We start from the raw sequence: 21839 nt of genomic DNA on the forward strand, positions 1-21839 counted from the left end.
CCTTTAAGGGGTCTGGGGCCGGGAGGGTGGCAGTAGAGTTTCCCTGGTGTTGGCCAGAGTGGCCACCAGGGAAACCTGGGGAGGGCTAGCCTCCCACTAGTTCGAATGAAGGGTCTACACAGCCCTTAATTCGAACTAGCAAGTTCGAACTAGGCTTAATCCTCGTGGAATGAGGATTACCTAGTTCGAACTAAGCGCTCCGTTAGTTCGAATTAAGTTCGAACTAACGGAGCGCTAGTGTAGCGCCTATGAAAGTTAGTTCAAACTAACGTCTGTTAGTTCGAACTAACTTTGTAGTGTAGACATACCCTCAGAGATCTGATGGGCAGAATCCCCTGGGATGCTAACATGAAGGGGAAAGGAGTCCAGGACAGCTGGCAGGATTTTAAAGAAGCCTTACTGAAGGCACAGAAAGAAACCATCCCGATGCACAGCAAGAGAGGCAAACATGGTAGAAGACCAGATTACCTTACAGGGGAAATCCGTGGTGAACTTAAGCACAAAAAGGAAGCTTACAAAAAGTGGAAACTTGGACAAATGACCAGGGAGGGGTTTAAATGTATAGCTCGAGAATGCGAGCTATACAAAGTTATCACAAAGGCGAAAGCGCAATTGGAATTGCGACTGGCAAAGGATGTGAAGGATAACAAGAAAGGTTTCTACAGGCATGTTAACAAGAAGGTGATCAGAGAGGGTGTGCGGCCCCTAATGGATGAGGGAGGTAACCTAGTGACAGATGATGTGGGGAAAGCTGAAGTACTCAATGCTTTCTTTGCCTCTGTATTCATGGACAAGGTAGGCTCCTGGACTAATGCGCTAAGTGACACAAGATGGGATGAAGATGGACAGCCCGTGGTGGGTAAAGAACAGGTTAGGAACTATTTAGAAAAGCTAAACATACACAAATCCATGGATCCGAGGGTACTGAGGCAGTTGGCAAATGTCATTGAGGAGCCTTTGGCCATTATCTTTGAAAAGTCGTGGAGATTGGGAGAAATCCCGGATGACTGGAAAAAGGCAAATGTAGTGTCCCTCTTTAAACAAGGGAAGAAGGACGATCCAGGGAACTATAGGCCGGTCAGTCTTACCTCGGTTCCTGGAAAAATCATGGAAGGGATCCTTAAGGAATCCATTTTGAGGCACTTGGAAGAGAGGAAAGTGATCAGGAATAGTCAGCATGGATTCACAAAGGGCAAGTTGTGCCTGACCAATCTGATTAGCTTCTATGATGAGGTAACTGGCTCGGTGGACGTGGGAAAGTCAGTGGATGTGATATACCCTGACTTTAGCAAGGCTTTTGATACGGTCTCCCACAATATTCTTCCCAGCAAGTTAAGGGATTGTGGATTGGATAAATGGACGGTAAGATGGATAGAAAGATGGCTAGAAGGCCGGGCCCAGAGGGTAGTGATCAACGGCTCGATGTCAGGATGGCGGTTGGTTTCTAGCGGAGTGCCCCAAGGTTCGGTTCTAGGACTGTTTTTGTTCAATATCTTTATTAATGATCTGGATGAGGGGATGGATTGCACCCTCAGCAAGTTTGCAGATGACACTAAGCTAGGGGGAGAGGTAGATACGGTTAAGGGCAGAGATAGGGTCCAGAATGACTTAGACAAATTGGAGGATTGGGCCACAAGAAATCTGACAAGGTTCAACAAGGACAAGTGTAGAGTCCTGCACTTGGGACGGAAGAATCCCAAGCATTGTTACAGGCTGGGGACCAACCAGCTAAGTACTAGTTCTGCAGAAAAGGACCTGGGGGTTACAGTGGATGAGTAGCTGGATATGAGTCAACAGTGTGCCCTTGTAGCCAAGAAGGCTAATGGCATACTAGGGTGTATTAAGAGGAGCATTGCCAGAAGATCCAGAGATGTCATTATGCCCCTTTATTCAGCTCTGGTGAGGCCACATCTGGAGTATTGTGTCCAGTTCTGGGCCCCCCACTACAAAAAGGATGTGGACGCTTTGGAGAGGGTCCAGTGAAGGGCAGACAAAATGATTAGGCGGCTGAAGCATACGACCTGTGAGGAGAGGCTGAGGGAGTTGGGTCTGTTTAGTCTGCAGAAGCGAAGAGTGAGGGGGGATTTGATAGCAGCCCTCAACTTCCTGAAGGGAGGTTCTAAAGAGGATGGAGAGAGGCTGTTCTCAGTGGTGACAGAACAAGGAGCAATGGTCTCAAGTTGTGGTGGGAGACGTCCAGGTTGGATATTAGGAAAAACTATTTCACTAGGGCTGTGTCTAGACTGCATCCCTTTTTTGTAAAAGGGATGCAAATTAGACCTATCGCAATAGCAAATGAAGCGGAGATTTAAATCTCCCCCGCGTCATTAGCATAAAAATGGCTGCTGCTTTTTTCCGGCTTGGAGCTTTGCCACAAAAAGGCGCCAGTCTAGACGCGGATCTTTTGGAAAATAAAGCCTTTTCCGAAAGATTCCTTATCGCTCTTAAAATAAGGGCTGCAAGTGTAGGCATTCGGAATTGCAAATTAAGCCCAGGATTTAAATATCCCACGCTTGATTTGCATCTTCCCGGATGGGCGTCATTTTTGAAATTTACAAGCCCAAAGTAACTGTCCGCGTCTACACGTGGCAGTGAAACGGGCGTTCGAAATAAAGCCCTAGTTCGAACTTCCTGTTAAACCTCATTGCAGGAGGAATAACAGGTAGTTCGAACTTGCAGGAGGTATAAGGAATCTGTTGAAAAAGGCATAACGTGGTGGCCATTTTTATGCAAATTAGGCATGGGATATTTAAATCCCTTCCTCATTTGCAATATCGACCTGCCTAATCTGCATCCCTACGGGTTATAGTGGACTAGAAGCTGAATATGAGTCAGCAGTGTGATGCTGTTGCAAAAAAAGCAACCATGATTCTGGGATGCATTAACAGGTGTGTTGTGAGCAAGACACCAAGAAGTCATTCTTCCGCTCCACTCTGCACTGGTTAGGCCTCAGTTGGAGTATTGTGTCCAGTTCTGGGCACCGCATTTCAAGAAAGATGTGGAGAAATTGGAGAGGGTCCAGAGAAGAGCAACAAGAATGATGAAAGGTCTAGAGAACATGACCTATGAGGAAAGGCTGAAAGAATCGGGTTTGTTTAGTTTAGAAAAGAGAAGATTGAGGGAGGACATGATAACAGTTTTCAGATATCTAAAAGGGTGTCACGTAGAGGAGGAAGAAAACTTGTTCATCTTGGCCTCTGAGGATAGAACCAGAAGCAAGGGGCTTAAATCGCAGCAAGGGAGGTTTAGGTTGGACATTAGGAAAAAGTTCCTAACTGCCAGGATGGTCAAACACTGGAATAAATTGCTCAGGGAGGTTGTGGAATCCCCATCTGTGGAGATATTTAAGAGCAGGTTAGATAAATGTCTATCAGGGATGGTCTAGACAGTGCTGGGTCCTGCCATGAGGGCAGGGGACTGGACTCGATGACCTCTCGAGGTTTCTTCCAGTCCTAGTGTTCTATGATTCTACTTATCATTTTTTAAAGGGGTACTTTAACTTTAACACTGCCCTTGATGACCATGTGGATTCCGCTTCCAAGTCGGCTGAGTACTCTGAGGCTGACCAGGGTGGAGCTAAGGTGGATGCAGCCAGTTACCTTGCTGCTGGGGTGTGCCGGGCCATCGTCTCCGGCTCGCCGTGGTGACGAGGAGGGGGAGGCGGAGGAGGCATGGCTGGGCCCGGGCCTGATATGCCCTGAGTGGGGCCAGCGGTTACGGAGCTCGGTGCTGCGCTCAGTGCCGCTTGAGGGCCCTGCCCTAGTGCTGGCTTTGGTGCCAAGTTACGGGCCAGGGTCAAGGCTGCCACAGGTGCCGGGACTACAGACAGTGCCATACTTGGTGCCGGGAATGCGTGCAGAGTGGAGTTTCCTCGGCTCCTGTGCCAGAGCGCTGGGTGCCCAGATCTCCGATCGGCGCCAGACGTGGTCCAGATCTTTGTCCGGGGCCGATGCTGAAGTAGGAGAGGAGGACAATTCAATCAAGTCCCTGGCTGCCTTGAAAGCCTCCAGGGTAGGAGGCTCTGGGAATTCCCTCATTGGACTGGGATCCTGGTGTGGGTGAAGTCGTTTACCTGACCGAGATGGTCTGGGCTTGGCGCCCGATGGAGGGCATGCCCTGTGGGGTGACCTGCCCCTGCTAGACCTCCCCTTCCTCTGAGGCACCAAAGATTGCGACCAGTGCCGAGGTCTGTGCGGTGCCGGCGAGCGGCGCAAATGGCCTGATGCCTCCTGCAGCCGGGTCTGACACTGGTGCTGGTTGTAAAGCCACTTCCATCAGTTTAATCTTGAGGCACAACTCTTTCTCCCGCTTGTGTGCAGCTTGAACGCCTGACATGTGGAAGCAGGGAAAGAGGATAAGGGACTTGTGTGTAGTCATCTTAGGTTGGTCAGTAGGAGAGCAAGAGCCAAGCTCACTTTTAGGCGAGATTTCTAAAGAGATGCTTCTCTGCTTCGCTCTAAAGATAAGAATGGAATGCTGACTTCGGTGACAGCCTTGACAGTAAGACAGCTCCGAAGGGAACGGAGAGGAATTCTAACCGATGTGTATGTAATAGACAGTATGCATATCACCCTTTTATTGTTCGTATTCGAAGATCTGCCTAGACTGTAGTCCTCCGATGTGTATGTAATAGACAGTATGCATATCACCCTTTTATTGTTCGTATTCCAAGATCTGCCTAGACTGTAGTCCTCCGATGTGTATGTAATAGACAGTATGCATATCACCCTTTTATTGTTCGTATTCGAAGATCTGCCTAGACTGTAGTCCTCCGATGTGTATGTAATAGACAGTGTGCATATCACCCTTTTATTGTTCGTATTCGAAGATCTGCCTAGACTGTAGTCCTCCGATGTGTATGTAATAGACAGTATGCATATCACCCTTTTATTGTTCGTATTCGAAGATCTGCCTAGACTGTAGTCCCCCGATGTGTATGTAATAGACAGTGTGCATATCACCCTTTTATTGTTTGTATTCGAAGATCTGCCTAGACTGTAGTCCTCCGATGTGTATGTAATAGACAGTATGCATATCACCCTTTTATTGTTCGTATTTGAAGATCTGCCTAGACTGTAGTCCTCCGATGTGTATGTAATAGACAGTGTGCATATCACCCTTTTATTGTTTGTATTCCAAGATCTGCCTAGACTGTAGTCCTCCGATGTGTATGTAATAGACAGTGTGCATATCACCCTTTTATTGTTTGTATTCCAAGATCTGCCTAGACTGTAGTCCCCCGATGTGTATGTAATAGACAGTGTGCATATCACCCTTTTATTGTTTGTATTCCAAGATCTGCCTAGACTGTAGTCCCCCGATGTGTATGTAATAGACAGTGTGCATATCACCCTTTTATTGTTCGTATTTGAAGATCTGCCTAGACTGTAGTCCTCCGATGTGTATGTAATAGACAGTGTGCATATCACCCTTTTATTGTTTGTATTCGAAGATCTGCCTAGACTGTAGTCCTCCGATGTGTATGTAATAGACAGTATGCATATCACCCTTTTATTGTTCGTATTCGAAGATCTGCCTAGACTGTAGTCCCTTCCCCTGCAATTGCTCGCAGTAAAGCTGCCTCTGGGCTTGTTGCTTACAAACACAGAGTGAGGACATTGTTTTCTTCCACACAGATTTTGCAGGCCTCCAACAATCATCCAAGCACTTCGGGCAGACAGAGTGTGGGTAACCGCAGGGCACAGGCCTCTGGCACTTCTTACAAAGCTTGAAGCCTTGAGGCCTGGCCATGCCCCACGGCACATGCCGGGCGCGTGGCGCAAGAACCCTGATGGGTCCTTAGCACCGGGTAATACCACTTCACAACTGCTTAAAAACCGGTAAGAACGTAATTGAAACTAGAACAAAAACCTGTAACGTCGAGTGATGCTAAAGGGCACATGCTGAGCAAGAGCAGGAGCACATTCCAACCACTGACATGGGCGGTAAGAAGGACTCAAGGGGGTGGAGAGCCAGCAGGGGTATATATTGGCCAGTATACCGGGGCCACTCCAGGGATGCTGGCCAGACGGGTACTGCTAAGAGAACAATTTCTGATGATGCATGCGCGCACACACCTACATGGACTGGACATGAGCAATCACTCCAGGAAGAACTGGGCTTGTTAAGTTTGGAAAGAAAAAGCCAGAGGAGGGACATGAGAGCAGTTTTCAAATATCTAAAAGGGTGTCACAAGGAGAAGGGGGAATTGTTCTCCTTGGCCTCTGGAGATAGAACCAGAAGCAATGGGCTTAAACTGCAGCAAGGGAGGTTTAGGTTGCACATTAGAAAACATTTCCTAACAGTCAGGATGGTCAAACACTGGAATAAGTTGCCTAGGGAGGTTGTGCAATCTCCATCCCTGAAGATATTGAAGAGCAGGTTAGACAGACGTCTAGCAGGGAGGGTCTAAACGGTGCCTGGTCCAGCTGTGAGGCCAGGGGACTGGACTGGACTGGACTGGATCTCTCGATCTCCCTTCCAGTCTAGTGTGCGATGATTCTAAGGGTGGTACATGGTGCCCCAGAAGTGTGGGGTGTTCAGTTTTCAGCATGTTAAGGCAGGTGGGGTCCTTGCATGGTGCCCAGGGGGGCTGTGGGGAAGGTTCATTGGGCCCAGCTGGCAGTCAGGGGGGGCCTTGCATGGTGCCCAGGGGGGCTCTGGGGAAGGTTCATTGGGCCCAGCTGGCAGTCAGGGGGGGCCTTGCATGGTGCCCAGGGGGGCTGTGGGGAAGGTGCATTGGGCCCAGCTGGCAGGCAGGTAGGGTCCTTGCATGGTGCCCAGGGGGGTAGTGGGGAAGGTGCATTGGGCCCAGCTGGCAGGCAGGTGGGGTCCTTGCATGGTGCCCAGGAGGGTTGTGGGGAAGGTGCATTGGGCCCAGCTGGCAGTCAGGGGGGTCCTTGCATGGTGCCCAGGGGGGCTGTGGGGAAGGTGCATTGGGCCCACCTGGCAGGCAGGGGGGGTCCTTGCATGGTGCCCAGGGGGGCTGTGGGGAAGGTGCATTGGGCCCAGCTGGCAGTCAGGGGGGTCCTTGCATGGTGCCCAGGGGGGCTGTGGGGAAGGTGCATTGGGCCCAGCTGGCAGGCAGGTGGGGTCCTTGCATGGTGCCCAGGGGGGCTGTGGGGAAGGTTCATTGGGCCCAGCTGGCAGTCAGGGGGGGCCTTGCATGGTGCCCAGGGGGGTTGTGGGGAAGGTGCATTGGGCCCAGCTGGCAGGCAGGTGGGGTCCTTGCATGGTGCCCAAAGGGGCTGTGGGGAAGGTGCATAGGGCCCACCTGGCAGGCAGGTAAGGTCCTTGCATGGTGCCCGGGGGGGTTGTGGGAAAGGTGCATTGGGCCCAGCTGGCAGGCAGGGGGGGTCCTTGCATGGTGCCCAGGGGGACTGTGGGGAAGGTGCATTGGGCCCAGCTGGCAGGCAGGGGGGGTCCTTGCATGGTGCCCAGGGGGACTGTGGGGAAGGTGCATTGGGCCCAGCTGGCAGTCAGGGGGGTCCTTGCATGGTGCCCAGGGGGGCTGTGGGAAAGGTGCATTGGGTCCAGCTGGCAGGCAGGGGGGGTCCTTGCATGGTGCCAGGGGGGCTGTGGGGAAGGTGCATAGGGCCCACCTGGCAGGCAGGTAAGGTCCTTGCATGGTGCCCAGGGGGGCTGTGGGAAAGGTGCATTGGGTCCAGCTGGCAGGCAGGGGGGGGGTCCTTGCATGGTGCCCAGGGGGGCTGTGGGAAAGGTGCATTGGGTCCATCTGGCAGGCAGGGGGGGGTCCTTGCATGGTGCCCAAAGGGGCTGTGGGGAAGGTTCATTGGGCCCAGCTGGCAGGCAGGTGGGGTCCTTGCATGGTGCCCAGGGGGGCTGTGGGGAAGGTGCATTGGGCCCAGCTGGCAGGCAGGTGGGGTCCTTGCATGGTGCCCAGGGGGACTGTGGGGAAGGTGCATTGGGCCCAGCTGGCAGTCAGGGGGGGCCTTGCATGGTGCCCAGGGGGGCTGTGGGGAAGGTGCATTGGGCCCAGCTGGCAGGCAGGTGGGGTCCTTGCATGGTGCCCAGGGGGACTGTGGGGAAGGTGCATTGGGCCCAGCTGGCAGTCAGGGGGGTCCTTGCATGGTGCCCAGGGGGGCTGTGGGGAAGGTGCATTGGGTCCAGCTGGCAGTCAAGGGGGTCCTTGCATGGTGCCCAGGGGGGCTGTGGGGAAGGTGCATTGGGCCCAGCTGGCAGGCAGGTGGGGTCCTTGCATGGTGCCCAGGGGGGCTGTGGAGAAGGTGCATTGGGCCCAGCTGGCAGGCAGGTGGGGTCCTTGCATGGTGCCCAGGGGGACTGTGGGGAAGGTGCATTGGGCCCAGCTGGCAGTCAGGGGGGTCCTTGCATGGTGCCCAGGGGGGCTGTGGGGAAGGTGCATTGGGCCCAGCTGGCAGGCAGGGGGGTCCTTGCATGGTGCCCAGGGGGGTTGTGGGGAAGGTGCATTGGGTCCAGCTGGCAGGCAGGGGGGGGTCCTTGCATGGTGCCCAGGGGGGTAGTGGGGAAGGTGCATTGGGCCCAGCTGGCAGGCAGGGGGGGTCCTTGCATGGTGCCCAGGGGGGCTGTGGGGAAGGTTCATTGGGCCCAGCTGGCAGTCAGGGGGGTCCTTGCATGGTGCCCAGGGGGACTGTGGGGAAGGTGCATTGGGCCCAGCTGGCAGGCAGGGGGGGTCCTTGCATGGTGCCCAGGGGGGCTGTGGGGAAGGTGCATTGGGCCCAGCTGGCAGGCAGGGGGGGTCCTTGCATGGTGCCCAGGGGGGCTGTGGGGAAGGTGCATTGGATCCAGCTGGCAGTCAGGGGGGCCTTGCATGGTGCCCAGGGGGGCTGTGGGGAAGGTGCATTGGGTCCAGCTGGCAGGCAGGTGGGGTCCTTGCATGGTGCCCAGGGGGGCTGTGGGGAAGGTGCATTGGGCCCAGCTGGCAGGCAGGGGGGGTCCTTGCATGGTGCCCAGGGGGGCTGTGGGGAAGGTTCATTGGGCCCAGCTGGCAGTCAGGGGGGTCCTTGCATGGTGCCCAGGGGGACTGTGGGGAAGGTGCATTGGGCCCAGCTGGCAGGCAGGGGGGGTCCTTGCATGGTGCCCAGGGGGGCTGTGGGGAAGGTGCATTGGGCCCAGCTGGCAGGCAGGGGGGGTCCTTGCATGGTGCCCAGGGGGGCTGTGGGGAAGGTTCATTGGGCCCAGCTGGCAGGCAGGGGGGGCCTTGCATGGTGCCCAGGGGGGCTGTGGGGAAGGTGCATTGGGCCCAGCTGGCAGGCGGTGGGGTCCTTGCATGGTGCCCAGGGGGGTTGTGGGGAAGGTGCATTGGGCCCAGCTGGCAGTCAGGGGGGTCCTTGCATGGTGCCCAGGGGGGCTGTGGGGAAGGTGCATTGGGTCCAGCTGGCAGGCAGGTGGGGTCCTTGCATGGTGCCCAGGGGGGCTGTGGGGAAGGTGCATTGGGCCCAGCTGGCAGGCAGGTGGGGTCCTTGCATGGTGCCCAGGGGGACTGTGGGGAAGGTGCATTGGGCCCAGCTGGCAGGCAGGGGGGTCCTTGCATGGTGCCCAGGGGGGCTGTGGGGAAGGTTCATTGGGCCCAGCTGGCAGGCAGGGGGGGCCTTGCATGGTGCCCAGGGGGGCTGTGGGAAAGGTGCATTGGGTCCAGCTGGCAGGCAGGTGGGGTCCTTGCATGGTGCCCAGGGGGACTGTGGGGAAGGTGAATTGGGCCCAGTTGGCAGGCAGGGGGGGGGGGTCCTTGCATGGTGCCCAGGGGGGCTGTGGGGAAGGTTCATTGGGCCCAGCTGGCAGGCAGGGGGGGCCCTTGCATGGTGCCCAGGGGGGCTGTGGGGAAGGTGCATTGGGCCCAGCTGGCAGGCAGGGGGGGTCCTTGCATGGTGCCCAGGGGGGCTGTGGGGAAGGTTCATTGGGCCCAGCTGGCAGTCAGGGGGGTCCTTGCATGGTGCCCAGGGGGGTTGTGGGGAAGGTGCATTGGGCCCAGCTGGCAGGCAGGTGGGGTCCTTGCATGGTGCCCAGGGGGGTAGTGGGGAAGGTGCATTGGGCCCAGTTGGCAGGCAGGGGGGGTCCTTGCATGGTGCCCAGGGGGGCTGTGGGGAAGGTTCATTGGGCCCAGCTGGCAGTCAGGGGGGTCCTTGCATGGTGCCCAGGGGGGCTGTGGGGAAGGTTCATTGGGCCCAGCTGGCAGTCAGGGGGGCCTTGCATGGTGCCCAGGGGGGCTGTGGGGAAGATGCATTGGGCCCAGCTGGCAGGCAGGTGGGGTCCTTGCATGGTGCCCAGGGGGACTGTGGGGAAGGTGCATTGGGCCCAGCTGGCAGTCAGGGGGGTCCTTGCATGGTGCCCAGGGGGGTTGTGGGGAAGGTGCATTGGGCCCAGCTGGCAGTCAGGGGGGTCCTTGCATGGTGCCCAGGGGGGCTGTGGGGAAGGTGCATTGGGCCCAGCTGGCAGTCAGGGGGGTCCTTGCATGGTGCCCAGGGGGGTTGTGGGAAAGGTGCATTGGGCCCAGCTGGCAGGCAGGGGGGGGTCCTTGCATGGTGCCCAGGGGGGCTGTGGGGAAGGTGCATTGGGTCCAGCTGGCAGGCAGGGGGGGTCCTTGCATGGTGCCCGGGGGGCTGTGGGGAAGGTGCATTGGGCCCAGCTGGCAGGCAGGGGGGTCCTTGCATGGTGCCCAGCGGGTTGTGGGAAGGGTGTATGTAGTATACAGAGTGTATGATGTGGGGGGGCTTTGTGCTCAGTGTTTGTGGGCTGCATGGCAGGCCTGATGGTCTGCATGTGGACTGTGGGAAGGCTGGTTTTGCGGGGCGCGAAGGTTGTGGCACAGTGGAGCAGTAAATACAGGGGAGATGGTGCCCAGAGAGCTTGGGATGGGGGGGCCTGGTGCTCAGAGGACGCAGGCTTGGCAGGTGACTGGCACCTCAAAATTCATTCCATCCCCCGTATGTGAGAGTTGCCGAGCTTATGGCCAGAATGGCCCGTCAGCTCTTGTCTGAACTGCTGCAAAGCATGCTAGAGATTCCCAGCCAGTCCAGGTGCTGACTCTGGGGGTGCTCTGGGGCTGGAACAACCCACGAGTGCCAAGCTCCCCCACTGCCCGTGCCTCTTCCGCCCTGGCGGTGCCACGCTTACCACCTCCTCCCCTCCCGCCCAGCGTGTCCTGAGCAGTGCAAACAGGCGATTCGCGAGTTCAAGCTCCGTGAGGACAGGAAGGAGCCGGGTGGAGGTTTGGGAGACAGTGGAGTGGGGCCCCACTGTCTGTATGGAGCCTCGTGATGGGCTACATTTGTCTCATGTAGCCAATGTGTATCTGAAGACAGCAAGCGCTTGGTCCCCTAATTGCCTCCCTGGAACACCTCGCTCCTTCTCCCACTTTGCCGGCTGTAACTCACCGGGTCTGCGACCAGATCTCTCTGTCCAGAATGGCTGCAGTAGTGATGGTTCCCATCTGGGCATCAATGTGGTACAGCCCATTCATGGGCAGCGACTGGTTGATTGCGTAAGTCACCTGACCATTTGCACCCTGATCCGGATCATCGGCCAGAACCTGCAAAACAACACGTGGGATTCAGTGTGCCAGCTCGGAGCCATGGGCCACTGCAGCCACGATGTCCTGCGCCTGGTGTGGCCCTGCAGCCCTGTTCCTCAGTGCACTTACGATGCTGTAATGAGGACGTGGTCGAGCATTTGATACGTGTCGAGAGAGGCCATTGGAGAGGTTATGATGTGCTGAGTGTGTGTACATGTGTCTGACTGTGCACGCACGTGTCATTTCTGTATCTGCAGTGAGGAGTATCAACTATGTATCCACACTCCAAAGTGTTTCCACCTGGGACAAAGTGCTGGGGCAGGCAGGTGGCAGGGGGTTGGGGTCAGGGACATGGTCCTGCTGGGCACTAGGGTGACTGGCAGGGTGCTGGGACAAGGAACAGGGTGCTGCTGGGTGCTAGAGTGGATGGCAGCATGTTGGGGCCAGGGACAGGGTGGTGCTAGGTGCTAGGTTGGATGGCAGGGCTGCCAAGGAGCGGGATAGAGATGGGGTGCAGGATCTGGGAGGGAGGTGGGGGGCAGAAGCAGGCTGGATGTAGGGTGTCTGGCCAGGGGAGGGAGCAGGAGCAGATTGGGGGTAGGATGTCTGGCTTTGAGGGAGGGGTGCAAGGAAGGGACTTGGGTAGGAGCTGGACCTCCCTGATCTGGCACCCTCTGGACCTGACTGGTCCCAGATGAGGAATTTTTGGACCAGGGGAGGTCATTTCAGGGCTCCTGGTTTCCCCCCCCCTTCCCCCATCCCCACTAGGCTTCTTTGCACCTCTATCCCCTGCAACCGAGCTGCCCACCCCCGCTGGTTCCCTGTACCTCTCCCAAAACCATGCCCCACAATCCAAGGGAGTGCAGCACCAGTTCCCTGCAGCCCCTCCCAGCCCAGCTGAGCTGCCCATCTGTTCTGTATGCCCTCCCCCATCCACCTCAGCCCAGCTGAGCCCTGCACTGGTTCCCTGCATGCCACCCCCACAGCACAGCTGAGCCCCCTTTCCCTGCACCTCCTCCAAGTCCCGCAAAACTGCTGAGCCAAGCGCTGATTCCCTGTCCCTTCCTCCCCTTGAGTCTAGCCCCGGTTCCAGGCACCTCCCTCCTCCTGCAGCCAAACTGAGCTCTGAGCTCCACACACACACACCCCATAGCCCAGCCCAACCCAGCTCCCCAGACCTCCCCACTCTGCAACCCAGCTGAGCTCAATTTCCCTGCACCTTCCCCCAAACCATGCAGACATGCTGAGCCAGTGCTGATTCCCTGCCCCTGCCTCCCTCTCGCCCTCCCCTTGGCTGTGTCTACACTGGCACGATCTTGCACCAAAGCGGCCACTCTTGCTCAAAGACTTGCTTCCTGTCTACACTGGCCGTGTGTTCTTGACAAGTACACTGACGTTCTCATGTGTGAAATCAGGGCTTCTTGAGCAAGAACTATGATGCTCCCGCTCAGGAAGAAGCCCTTTTGCGCAACTGTTCTTGCACAAGAGGCCAGTGTGGACAGGCAACATGAATTTCTTGCGCAAGAAAGCCCTATGGCTAAAATGGCCATCAGCACTTTCTTGGGCAAGAGAGCGTCCACACTGCCATAGATGCTCTTGTGCAAAAGCACAGCTCGCACATGGCAGTGTGGACATGTTCTTGCACAAGAACTCTTGCACAAGATGTTCTTGCGCAAGAAACCGCCAGTGTAGACATAGCCTAAGAGTTTCCTCGCATGAGCAAAATGAATTTTGTGTTGTGCACCAGTACTGAGTTCATGTGGCTTGTTTGGATGTGCCACTGTGGCACCCAAGTTATTAATAAATATTTTTAAACCTTTAAACCTTCCCCACAGGTTCCTGGGCGGGGCAGGAGCAGGGCCTCGGAGAAGGGGCGGGGCAGGGGCCGGGCCTCAGAGAAGGGGTGGGGCAATGGCAGGGCCTCAGAGAAGGGGCGGGGCAGGAGCAGGGCCTCAGAGAAGGGGCGGGGCAGGGGCAGGACCTCAGAGAAGAGGCGGGGCAGGAGCAGGGCCTCAGAGAAGGGGTGGGGCAGGGGCAGGGCCTCGGAGAAGGGGTGGGGCAGGGGCAGAGCCTCAGAGAAGGGGTGGGGCAGGGTGAGGTCTCGGAGAAGGGGCGGGGCAAGGGCAGGGCCTCAGAGAAGGGGTGGGGCAGGAGCAGGGCCTCAGAGAAGGGGCGGGGCAGGGTGAGGTCTCGGAGAAGGGGCGGGGCAAGGGCAGGGCCTCAGAGAAGGGGTGGGGTAGGGTGAGGTCTCGGAGAAGGGGCGGGGCAAGGGCAGTGCCTCAGAGAAGGGGCGGGGTAGGGTGAGGTCTCGGAGAAGGGGTGGGGCAGGGGCAGGGCCTCAGAGAAGGGGTGGGGCAGGGTGAGGTCTCGGAGAAGGGGCGGGGCAAGGGCAGGGCCTCAGAGAAGGGGCGGGGCAGGAGCAGGGCCTCAGAGAAGGGGCGGGGCAGGGTGAGGTCTCGGAGAAGGGGCGGGGCATGGGCAGGGCCTCAGAGAAGGGGTGGAGCAGGAGCAGGGCCTCAGAGAAGGGGTGGGGCAGGAGCAGGGCCTCAGAGAAGGGGCGGGGCAAGGGCAGGGCCTCAGAGAAGTGGTGGAGCAGGAGCAGGGCCTCAGAGAAGGGGCGGGGCAGGGCGAGGTCTTGGAGAAGGGGCGGGGCAAGGGCAGGGCCTCAGAGAAGGGGTGGGGCAGGAGCAGGGCCTCAGAGAAGGGGCGGGGCAGGGTGAGGTCTCGGAGAAGGGGCGGGGCAAGGGCAGGGCCTCAGAGAAGGGGTGGGGCAGGGTGAGGTCTCGGAGAAGGGGCGGGGCAGGAGCAGGGCCTCAGAGAAGGGGTGGGGCAGGGTGAGGTCTCGGAGAAGGGGTGGGGCAGGGTGAGGTCTCGGAAAAGGGGCGGGGCAGGGTGAGGTCTCGGAGAAGGGGTGGGGCAGGGTGAGGTCTCGGAGAAGGGGCGGGGCAAGGGCAGGGCCTCAGAGAAGGGGCGGGGCAGGAGCAGGGCCTCAGAGAAGGGGTGGGGCAGGGTGAGGTCTCGGAGAAGGGCTGGGGCAAGGGCAGGGCCTCAGAGAAGGGGCGGGGCAGGAGCAGGGCCTCAGAGAAGGGGTGGGGCAGGGTGAGGTCTCGGAGAAGGGGCGGGGCAAGGGCAGGGCCTCAGAGAAGGGGCGGGGCAGGAGCAGGGCCTCAGAGAAGGGGCGGGGTAAGGTGAGGTCTCGGAGAAGGGGCGGGGCAAGGGCAGGGCCTCAGAGAATGGGTGGGGCAGGAGCAGGGCCTCAGAGAAGGGGCGGGGCAGGGTGAGGTCTCGGAGAAGGGGCGGGGCAGGGCCTCAGAGAAGGGGCGGGGCAAGGGCAGGGCCTCAGAGAAGGGGCGGGGCAAGGGCAGGGCCTCAGAGAAGGGGTGGGGCAGGAGCAGGGCCTCAGAGAAGGGGCGGGGCAGGGTGAGGTCTCGGAGAAGGGGCGGGGCAGGGGCAGGGCCTCAGAGAAGGGGTGGGGCAGGAGCAGGGCCTCAGAGAAGGGGTGGCCAAGGGACTCTGTATGCCGCCTGCCCCCAGTGTTGTCTCTTCTGCCCCCATTGGCTGGGAAGTGTGGTCAATGGAAGCTGTGAGGCCAACGCTTGGGGATGGGACAAATGCAGACCCACCTCACCAGTGGTTCTGGGAGCTGCTGGAGGTAAGCCATGCCTAGAGCCTGCAGCCCTGAGTCCTCCCAGGACCTCAACTCCCTGCCCCGGCCCTGTTCTACCTCAATCCCACCCAGAGCATTCTCCTGCACCCCAAAACCCTCCCCCCAGCTCCATGCCAGAACCTGCACCTCCAGCAGCACACCCCAGCCCTCTGCCCCAGCCCTGATACCCCTTCTACTCCAAATCCCTCTGTCCCAGCCCAGAGCACTCTCCTGCACCCCAAACCCCTCATCCAAGGGTTTTGGGGTGCAGGAGAATGGTGCCCTTGGCCTCTGTTTGTCACAGGCTGGAGAGGGATGGCAGGAGACAAATCGCTTGATCATTGTCTTCAGTCCACCCTCTCTGGGGCACCTGGTGCTGGCCACTGTCGGTAGACAGGATACTGGGCTAGATGGACCTTTGGTCTGACCCAGTGCGGCTGTTCTTATGTTCTTATCTCTGTTCCCACTAGGTAATCTGCTTGGCTGTGCTTGCTATCCCTTATAATCACCTAAAATCTATCTTTTAAGAACATAAGAACGGCCAGACTGGATCAGACCAAAGGTCCATCTAGCCTAGTGTCCTGTCTGCCCACAGTGGCCAAGGCCAGACGCCCCAGAGGGAGGGATCACAACAGGTAATCCTCAAGTGGTCCCTCCCGTCACCCACCTCCAGAGAAACAGAGGCAAGGGACACCATCCCTACCCATCCTGCCTAATAGCCATTGATGGACCCAACCTCCATAAATCTATCTTGTTTTTTTACAACCCTGTTAAAGTTCTAGCCTTCACCACATCCTCTGGCAAGGAGTTCCACAGGTTGACTGTGTGCTGAGTGAAGAAAAACTTCATTTTGTAGTTAATAAACTCACTTGTGCTTTGTCTAAGATCACCGTGTGAGTCAGAACATAGAGCAGCAGCTGTTGGATGTTTTGCTCCACACTGAGGGAGGGGGTGAATTTCATGCCCATTTCCTGTTCAATGCAAGATGGTATAATTTGGGGTTTACACCCCAGAGGTGTGTGCCTAAGGAGCTGGGAAGTTCCCTAGCCAGGGCTGGTCACAGTGTCAGCATGTACTGCAGCTGGGTGTGTCCCTACCTGCATCTGTGCAGGTACAGTGCAGACTGACTCCTGGGAGAGGGCTTGGCAGACTGGCTGCAGCAGTACAGTGTACAGGGAGCCCAGGCTGGTGAGTCGGAGAGCTCAGGGGTACCCCAGTTCCAGGTGGCACCCTAGGGGGAACCTGTCACATCTGGGCTGTAGTAAGATGAGGGTCTGAAACATAAGCCCGCGTCTCACAGGCCAAGTATGAGGCCTGAGTCCTACAGAGCAATGGTCAAGACTTTGCTCATATAAAGCAAAGTTAAGCTGTGAACAAGCGCCAGGTCCTGCTCACAGAAACTGGCAAGAACAGGGCTGATATTACAGAAAAACTCAGATCTAAGAGGCACAGGCCCATTCCCGAGGGGTTGTAACAAAACACCTTGTTAAGAAACATCTTGGTACCAACACACCCCACAAATAACAGACATATGGACCTAGGTTCAGGACCAGGTCTAAATCAACAGCGTGATGGATAGTAATGGAAACCCCCTTCTGCAAGGTAAGGGGCTGTAACTAGGCAACAGAGGTGGCAAGCTGATACATCAGGAGTGATGTGTAACTTGTTTGTGCCTGTGTATAAAAGTGCACCCCAAAGGGTGATCAACTGACCGTGGAGGGGTGCTGGAAATCTAGGGCGCTTAGATGGGCGTTGGTCCATTGCCACGGAATACATAAGGGCTGCGTCTAGACTGGCATGATTTTCCGCAAATGCGTTTAACGGAAACGTTTTTCTGTTAAAAGCATTTGTGGAAAAGCGCGTCTAGATTGGAACGGACGCTTTACTCCAAAAGCACTTTTTGCGGAAAAGCGTCCGTGCCGATCTAGACGCGGTTTTGTGCAAGAAAGGCCTGATCGCCATTTTCGCCATCGGGGCTTTTTTGCGCAAAACGGTTCTCAGTTGTCTACACTGGCCCTCTTGCGCAAAAGCATTTGCCCAAGAGGGCTTTTTCCCGAACGGGAGAGTCATTGTATTTGCGGAAGAACACTGACAATCTTACATGAGATCGTCAGTGCTCTTGCGCAAATTCAAAGCAGCCAGTGTAGACAGCTGGCAAGTTTTTCCGCAAAAGCAACCGCTTTTGCAGAAAATCATGCCAGTCTAGACACATCCAAGGTGTAGTGACACAGCAGTGAGTCTGTTTGCTGACAACTATTATTGTATATCGTTTGACAATAAACCTACTCGGGTGCTTTTGACCCTTATCTGATCTGTGGTCTCTGGGGGCTCTCTCAGGAGTCTGTTGTGTTGACTGATTGAGCATGGTTAACGCACTAGATGGGAGCACAGGCATGCAGGCAGGCAGCCAAACGCTGATCATGAAGGGAGCAGAGGACCTGTCAGGAACACATCAGGACGAACCCCAATTCTGACTGACACAGGCTATTCCAGGCCTGATCCCACACTTCCGGCTCAGTCCCACAGGCCACTCCTGCCCCATTCTCACATTCCAAGCCATTCCAGCCCTCCGTTATACTCCTCAGGTCCCAGCATGGATTCCCCCTCCCCAATCAGACCAATGAGCCCATCCAAATGTGATCCACCTTCCCAGGCAATGAGTCCATCCAGCCCTGTTCCCCCTGCCTTCCTGACCTGCTCAGATCCATAGGGCCATCCAGCCATGCCCTCCCCTTCCCACCCTCTGGTGCCCAGAGCTCACGTGTGAGGTTCCCATCTCCCAGTGCGGGGCTCCCCTCCCCAGAGGTACCTGTATGACAGGGGCGTCGTAGCTCTGTGACTCCCAGATAAAGGCCACATAGTTCTGCAGCTGGAAGCGTGGCAAGTTGTCGTTCACATCCTGCAGGTTGAGGTTCACAACCATGAAGCTGAAGGAGGCATCGGTCTCTGCTTGAACCACGAGGCGCAGCCGAGGGTTTGACTCGAAGTCCAGGCTTTTGGAGTCATGTACTGAGATGGCACCTGGGAGAGGACGGATGCCCCAGGGTCACCAGACTGAGACTGAAATGGTGTGCAGGCAGATGTATGGGCACACGCACACACACCTATCCATCTCCATGCACCCACATAGCTATGCAGCCATGTGACCCCTGCATGGACGTGCTGGTCACTTCACAGTCGTTACTGCCTTTCTCCTCACACCCCTGTGGGGCAGGGCAGAGCTGCTAGCCCCTACACAGGCAGGAATGGAGACCCAGGCACTGGAGCACTGGCCTAGGGTCACAGAAGGACTTTGGGGCAAACCCAGGATTCGCTGTCATCTTCAGCCTAGATGTCAGGGTCAAAGACAGCACAATCCAGCCAACACCCTGCAGAGATGGCCACTGCTTGTCAGGCAGCAAGACAGACCCAGGGTCCTGATTCGTCGGTGAAGACCTCGGGCTGCACCTTCAGTCCAAAGTCGACTAAAGGACATTGGCACCCCACCCACAGGAGGAGGACCTGGTGAATTGTTACCATTCCACGCTAGACTCAACCAACCTCCCACCCTGCTGCCTTGGCTTGCTTCACCCAGAGCCAGATGAAGACAGAGCGGCAAACATTTATCTGCCGGAGCAGAAAACAAAGACTGATGCAGTCAGATGGACACATAACAAATGTCTCCAAGTCTATGGCCAAGAGTTCGCTCATATGAGCACCAACAAAATGGACAAATCCCATCCAAAGGGCTGCCCAGGATGGTAAACTGCTACAGCAATTCCGGCTGCCCACAACCAGTACGTGAATAATGAGAACATCAGAGCGGCCAGGCTGGGTCAGACCAAAGGCCCATCCAGCCCAGTACCTGTCTGCCCACAGTGGCCAGCGCCAGGTGCCCCAGAGGGAGGGAACAGAGCAGGGAATCATCCAGTGACCCCTCCCCTGGTTTACCCCTTTCCCAGCCCCTGCCAAACAGAGGCCAGGGACACCCTTCCTTCCAGTCCTGTCTAACAGCCATAGATGGACTAACTCCCATGAATTTATCCAGCTCTTTTCTGAACCCTGTTAAAGTCCTTGTCTTCACAACGTCCTCTGGCAAGAAGTTCCCCAGGTTGACGGTGTGTTGCGTGAAGAAAAACGTCCTACTCTTTGTTTTAAATCAGCTAGGGTATGTCTACACTACAGCGCTAATTCGAACTAACTTAGTTTGAATTAGTTAATTCGAACTAAGCTAATTCGAATTAGCGCAGCTAGACTTAAAAACTAGTTCGAATTAGCTACAGGCAGTCCCCGACTTACGTGGATCCGACTTACGTCGGATCCCTAGATACGAACGGGGTGAGGCAACTCCCGCACATGCGCAGCAGCATTCCCGGGGCTCGCTCACCTGGGTCCTAGGATCCTCCTCCTCCTCGGGCCGGCTCCGACTGGGGTCCCGCAGAGCTGCCGGGCAGAGGAAAAGTGCCTCCCCACGCCCGCTGCCCCCCCCCACCCTCCTGCCAGCAACAGGCTGCCCCCTCCCCTGAGCAATAGGCTGCCGAACAGACAAAAGCAGCCTCTCTGCCCCTCCTCCCCTCTATACATGCCGGGCTCCCGGAGCGCAGCAGCGTCCCCGGGGCTCGCTCACCTGGGTCCTAGAATCCACCTCCTCCTCCTCTTCGGCCGGCTCCAACTGGCCTCTGCCTGCAGCAGCTGGCCACAGGGACAGGGATCCCGCAGAGCTGCCGGGCAGAGGAAAAGTGCCTCCCCACGCCCGCTGCCCCCCACCCCCACGGCCTCGCATCCTGCACGCCTCCCCCCTCCCCCCCCTGCCAGCAACAGGCTGCCCCCTCCCCTGAGCAACAGGCTGCGGAACAGCAGACAAAAGCAGCCTCTCCGCCCCTCCTCCCCCTATACATGCTGGGCTCCCTGGGCAAACAAAGACTCCACCAAAACAAACAAAGTGCTGGCCTCATTGTGTTAAAAAAAAGGACCCTCCTCCTAGAACCCTGGGTGGTGTGTGGAAATAAAGCTATTAGCTCCAAGCATGGTGCAGAGCTGTTTGGTATTTGATGAGTTACTCCTTTAGTCCTGAGTTTGTCACAGGGACAGAAATAGATGTGAAATCTTCTGAACAGGGGAACAGACAGCAAAACAAACATTAGAGGGGAGTTAACCTTTCCCTATGCTATCCAAAACTAAAAAAAATGTTTGGCTAGAGTTTCCCCTACAATATGTACCAGTTCCGACTTACATACAAATTCAACTTAAGAACAAACCTACAGTCCCTATCTTGTACGTAACCCGGGGACTGCCTGTAATTCGAACTAGCATGTCCACACAGAGTGGACCCTGAACAGAGGTTAAGGCTGGCTGGAAGCAGTGCCGGCAGGGCATCAGATTAGGACTTAGAGCGTGGAGCTGCTGTCTCAGGCTAGCCGAGGGCTGTGCTTAAAGGGACCCGACCCCCACCCCGGACAGACAGTTCTCAGAGTTCCCCGCTTGCAAAGCAGTCCTGGCTTGGAGTGCCCTGAGTGCCCACACGCGGAACATCACAGCAGTCGGCCATCAGCCCGGCTGCACTTGCCGCAGGCTGCCATCCGGGGAGGGGGGTCAATCGGGGGGCTGCAGGAGAACTTCCACCCGGAGAAGCCTGCAGAGCCAGCCCAGTCCTCCCCATCGGGGGCGCGTACCCCATTCCTCCCTCACCTCCTTCCACTTACCCTTCCCTAACCCCCCTTCGTGATGTACAAAATAAAGAAAACGTGTGTTCAATAATAGAATCTCTCTTTATTGAACAAAACTGGGGGAGACTGGGAAAAAGAGGTGGGAGAGAGGAAGAGAGAGGCTGGGAGAGGGGAGGGCAACTAAAATGATGAGGGGTTTGGAACAGGTCCCATATGAAGAGAGGCTAAAGAGACTGGGACTTTTCAGCTTAGAGAAGAGGAGACGGAGGGGGGATATGATAGAGGTCTATAAAAGCAAGAGTGTTGAGAAGTCAGCCGAGTGTTCTTATGTTATGAGTGCCACAGTAGGAGGAGAAGGGGGGCGGGGCGGTGATGTGCGGCGTGACAGCAGCTCCAGGCCCTGCCCTTTGGCCGTGAACGTCTCCGCCCTGCCCCCCTTTGCCTCCCGCCGGGGCGCTCGGCTGACTTCTGCGTTGCTCAGCCGGGCCAGTGCGTGGGAGCAAGCGGCGCAAGCGACCGTTTGGGCTCCGCGCTCCTCATGCAGCACAGGGAGTGCGGACCCCAAACAGCCATTTGGGCTCCGCGGTTCCCCGAGTGAGAGACAGGAGGGGGAGGAGAAGTGAAAGAGAGGGGGGAGGCAGTAGGAGGAGAGAGAGAGCGACGGAGCGAGAGACCGGAGGCTCAGGAGAGGAGAGACCTGAGAGCCCCATCTTATGACGGGCTAATTGGCTCGTTTATACATAAGAAGGGCCACACTGGGTCAGACCAAAGGTCCAGCCAGCCGTGTCCTGTCTGCTGACTGTGGTGAGCAGCCTGGATCATGATGCAGCCTTGACAACTTCCAGGCAGAGGGGACGAGATCTTGCTCCACACTGGCTATGTAAACGACAGCAGTGACTTTGTCTGATATCAGGCCCACTGGCATGGGTGGCAAAAGGGGCAACTTGCATGGGCCTAGCGATTCAAAAAGGCCCAGGGCTGCTACATCAGCCATGGGAGCTGGATCCCCAGACCCTTTAAATCACCACTGGAGCCCCAG

At 56.9% G+C, this 21839-nt stretch overlaps 1 protein-coding gene across 3 annotated transcripts in view; it reads right to left on the reverse strand.

Annotated features, from left to right (window-relative positions):
• The window catches only part of DCHS1 (dachsous cadherin-related 1), a 164482-nt gene that overhangs the window by 26191 nt on the left and 116452 nt on the right, over positions 1 to 21839 (reverse strand). For all 3 annotated transcript variants that reach the window (XM_075917306.2, XM_075917305.2, XM_075917308.2), the window contains 2 exons: positions 17965 to 18176; positions 11373 to 11527 (listed from right to left, as the gene is read on the reverse strand). In XM_075917306.2, coding sequence (XP_075773421.2) covers positions 11373 to 11527; positions 17965 to 18176 — 367 coding nt within the window. The remainder of the gene's footprint in view (positions 1 to 11372; positions 11528 to 17964; positions 18177 to 21839) is intronic.

This window comes from Pelodiscus sinensis, chromosome 1 (assembly GCF_052426305.1).
Source record: "Pelodiscus sinensis isolate ZL-2025 chromosome 1, ASM5242630v1, whole genome shotgun sequence".
NCBI lineage: Eukaryota > Metazoa > Chordata > Testudines > Trionychidae > Pelodiscus > Pelodiscus sinensis.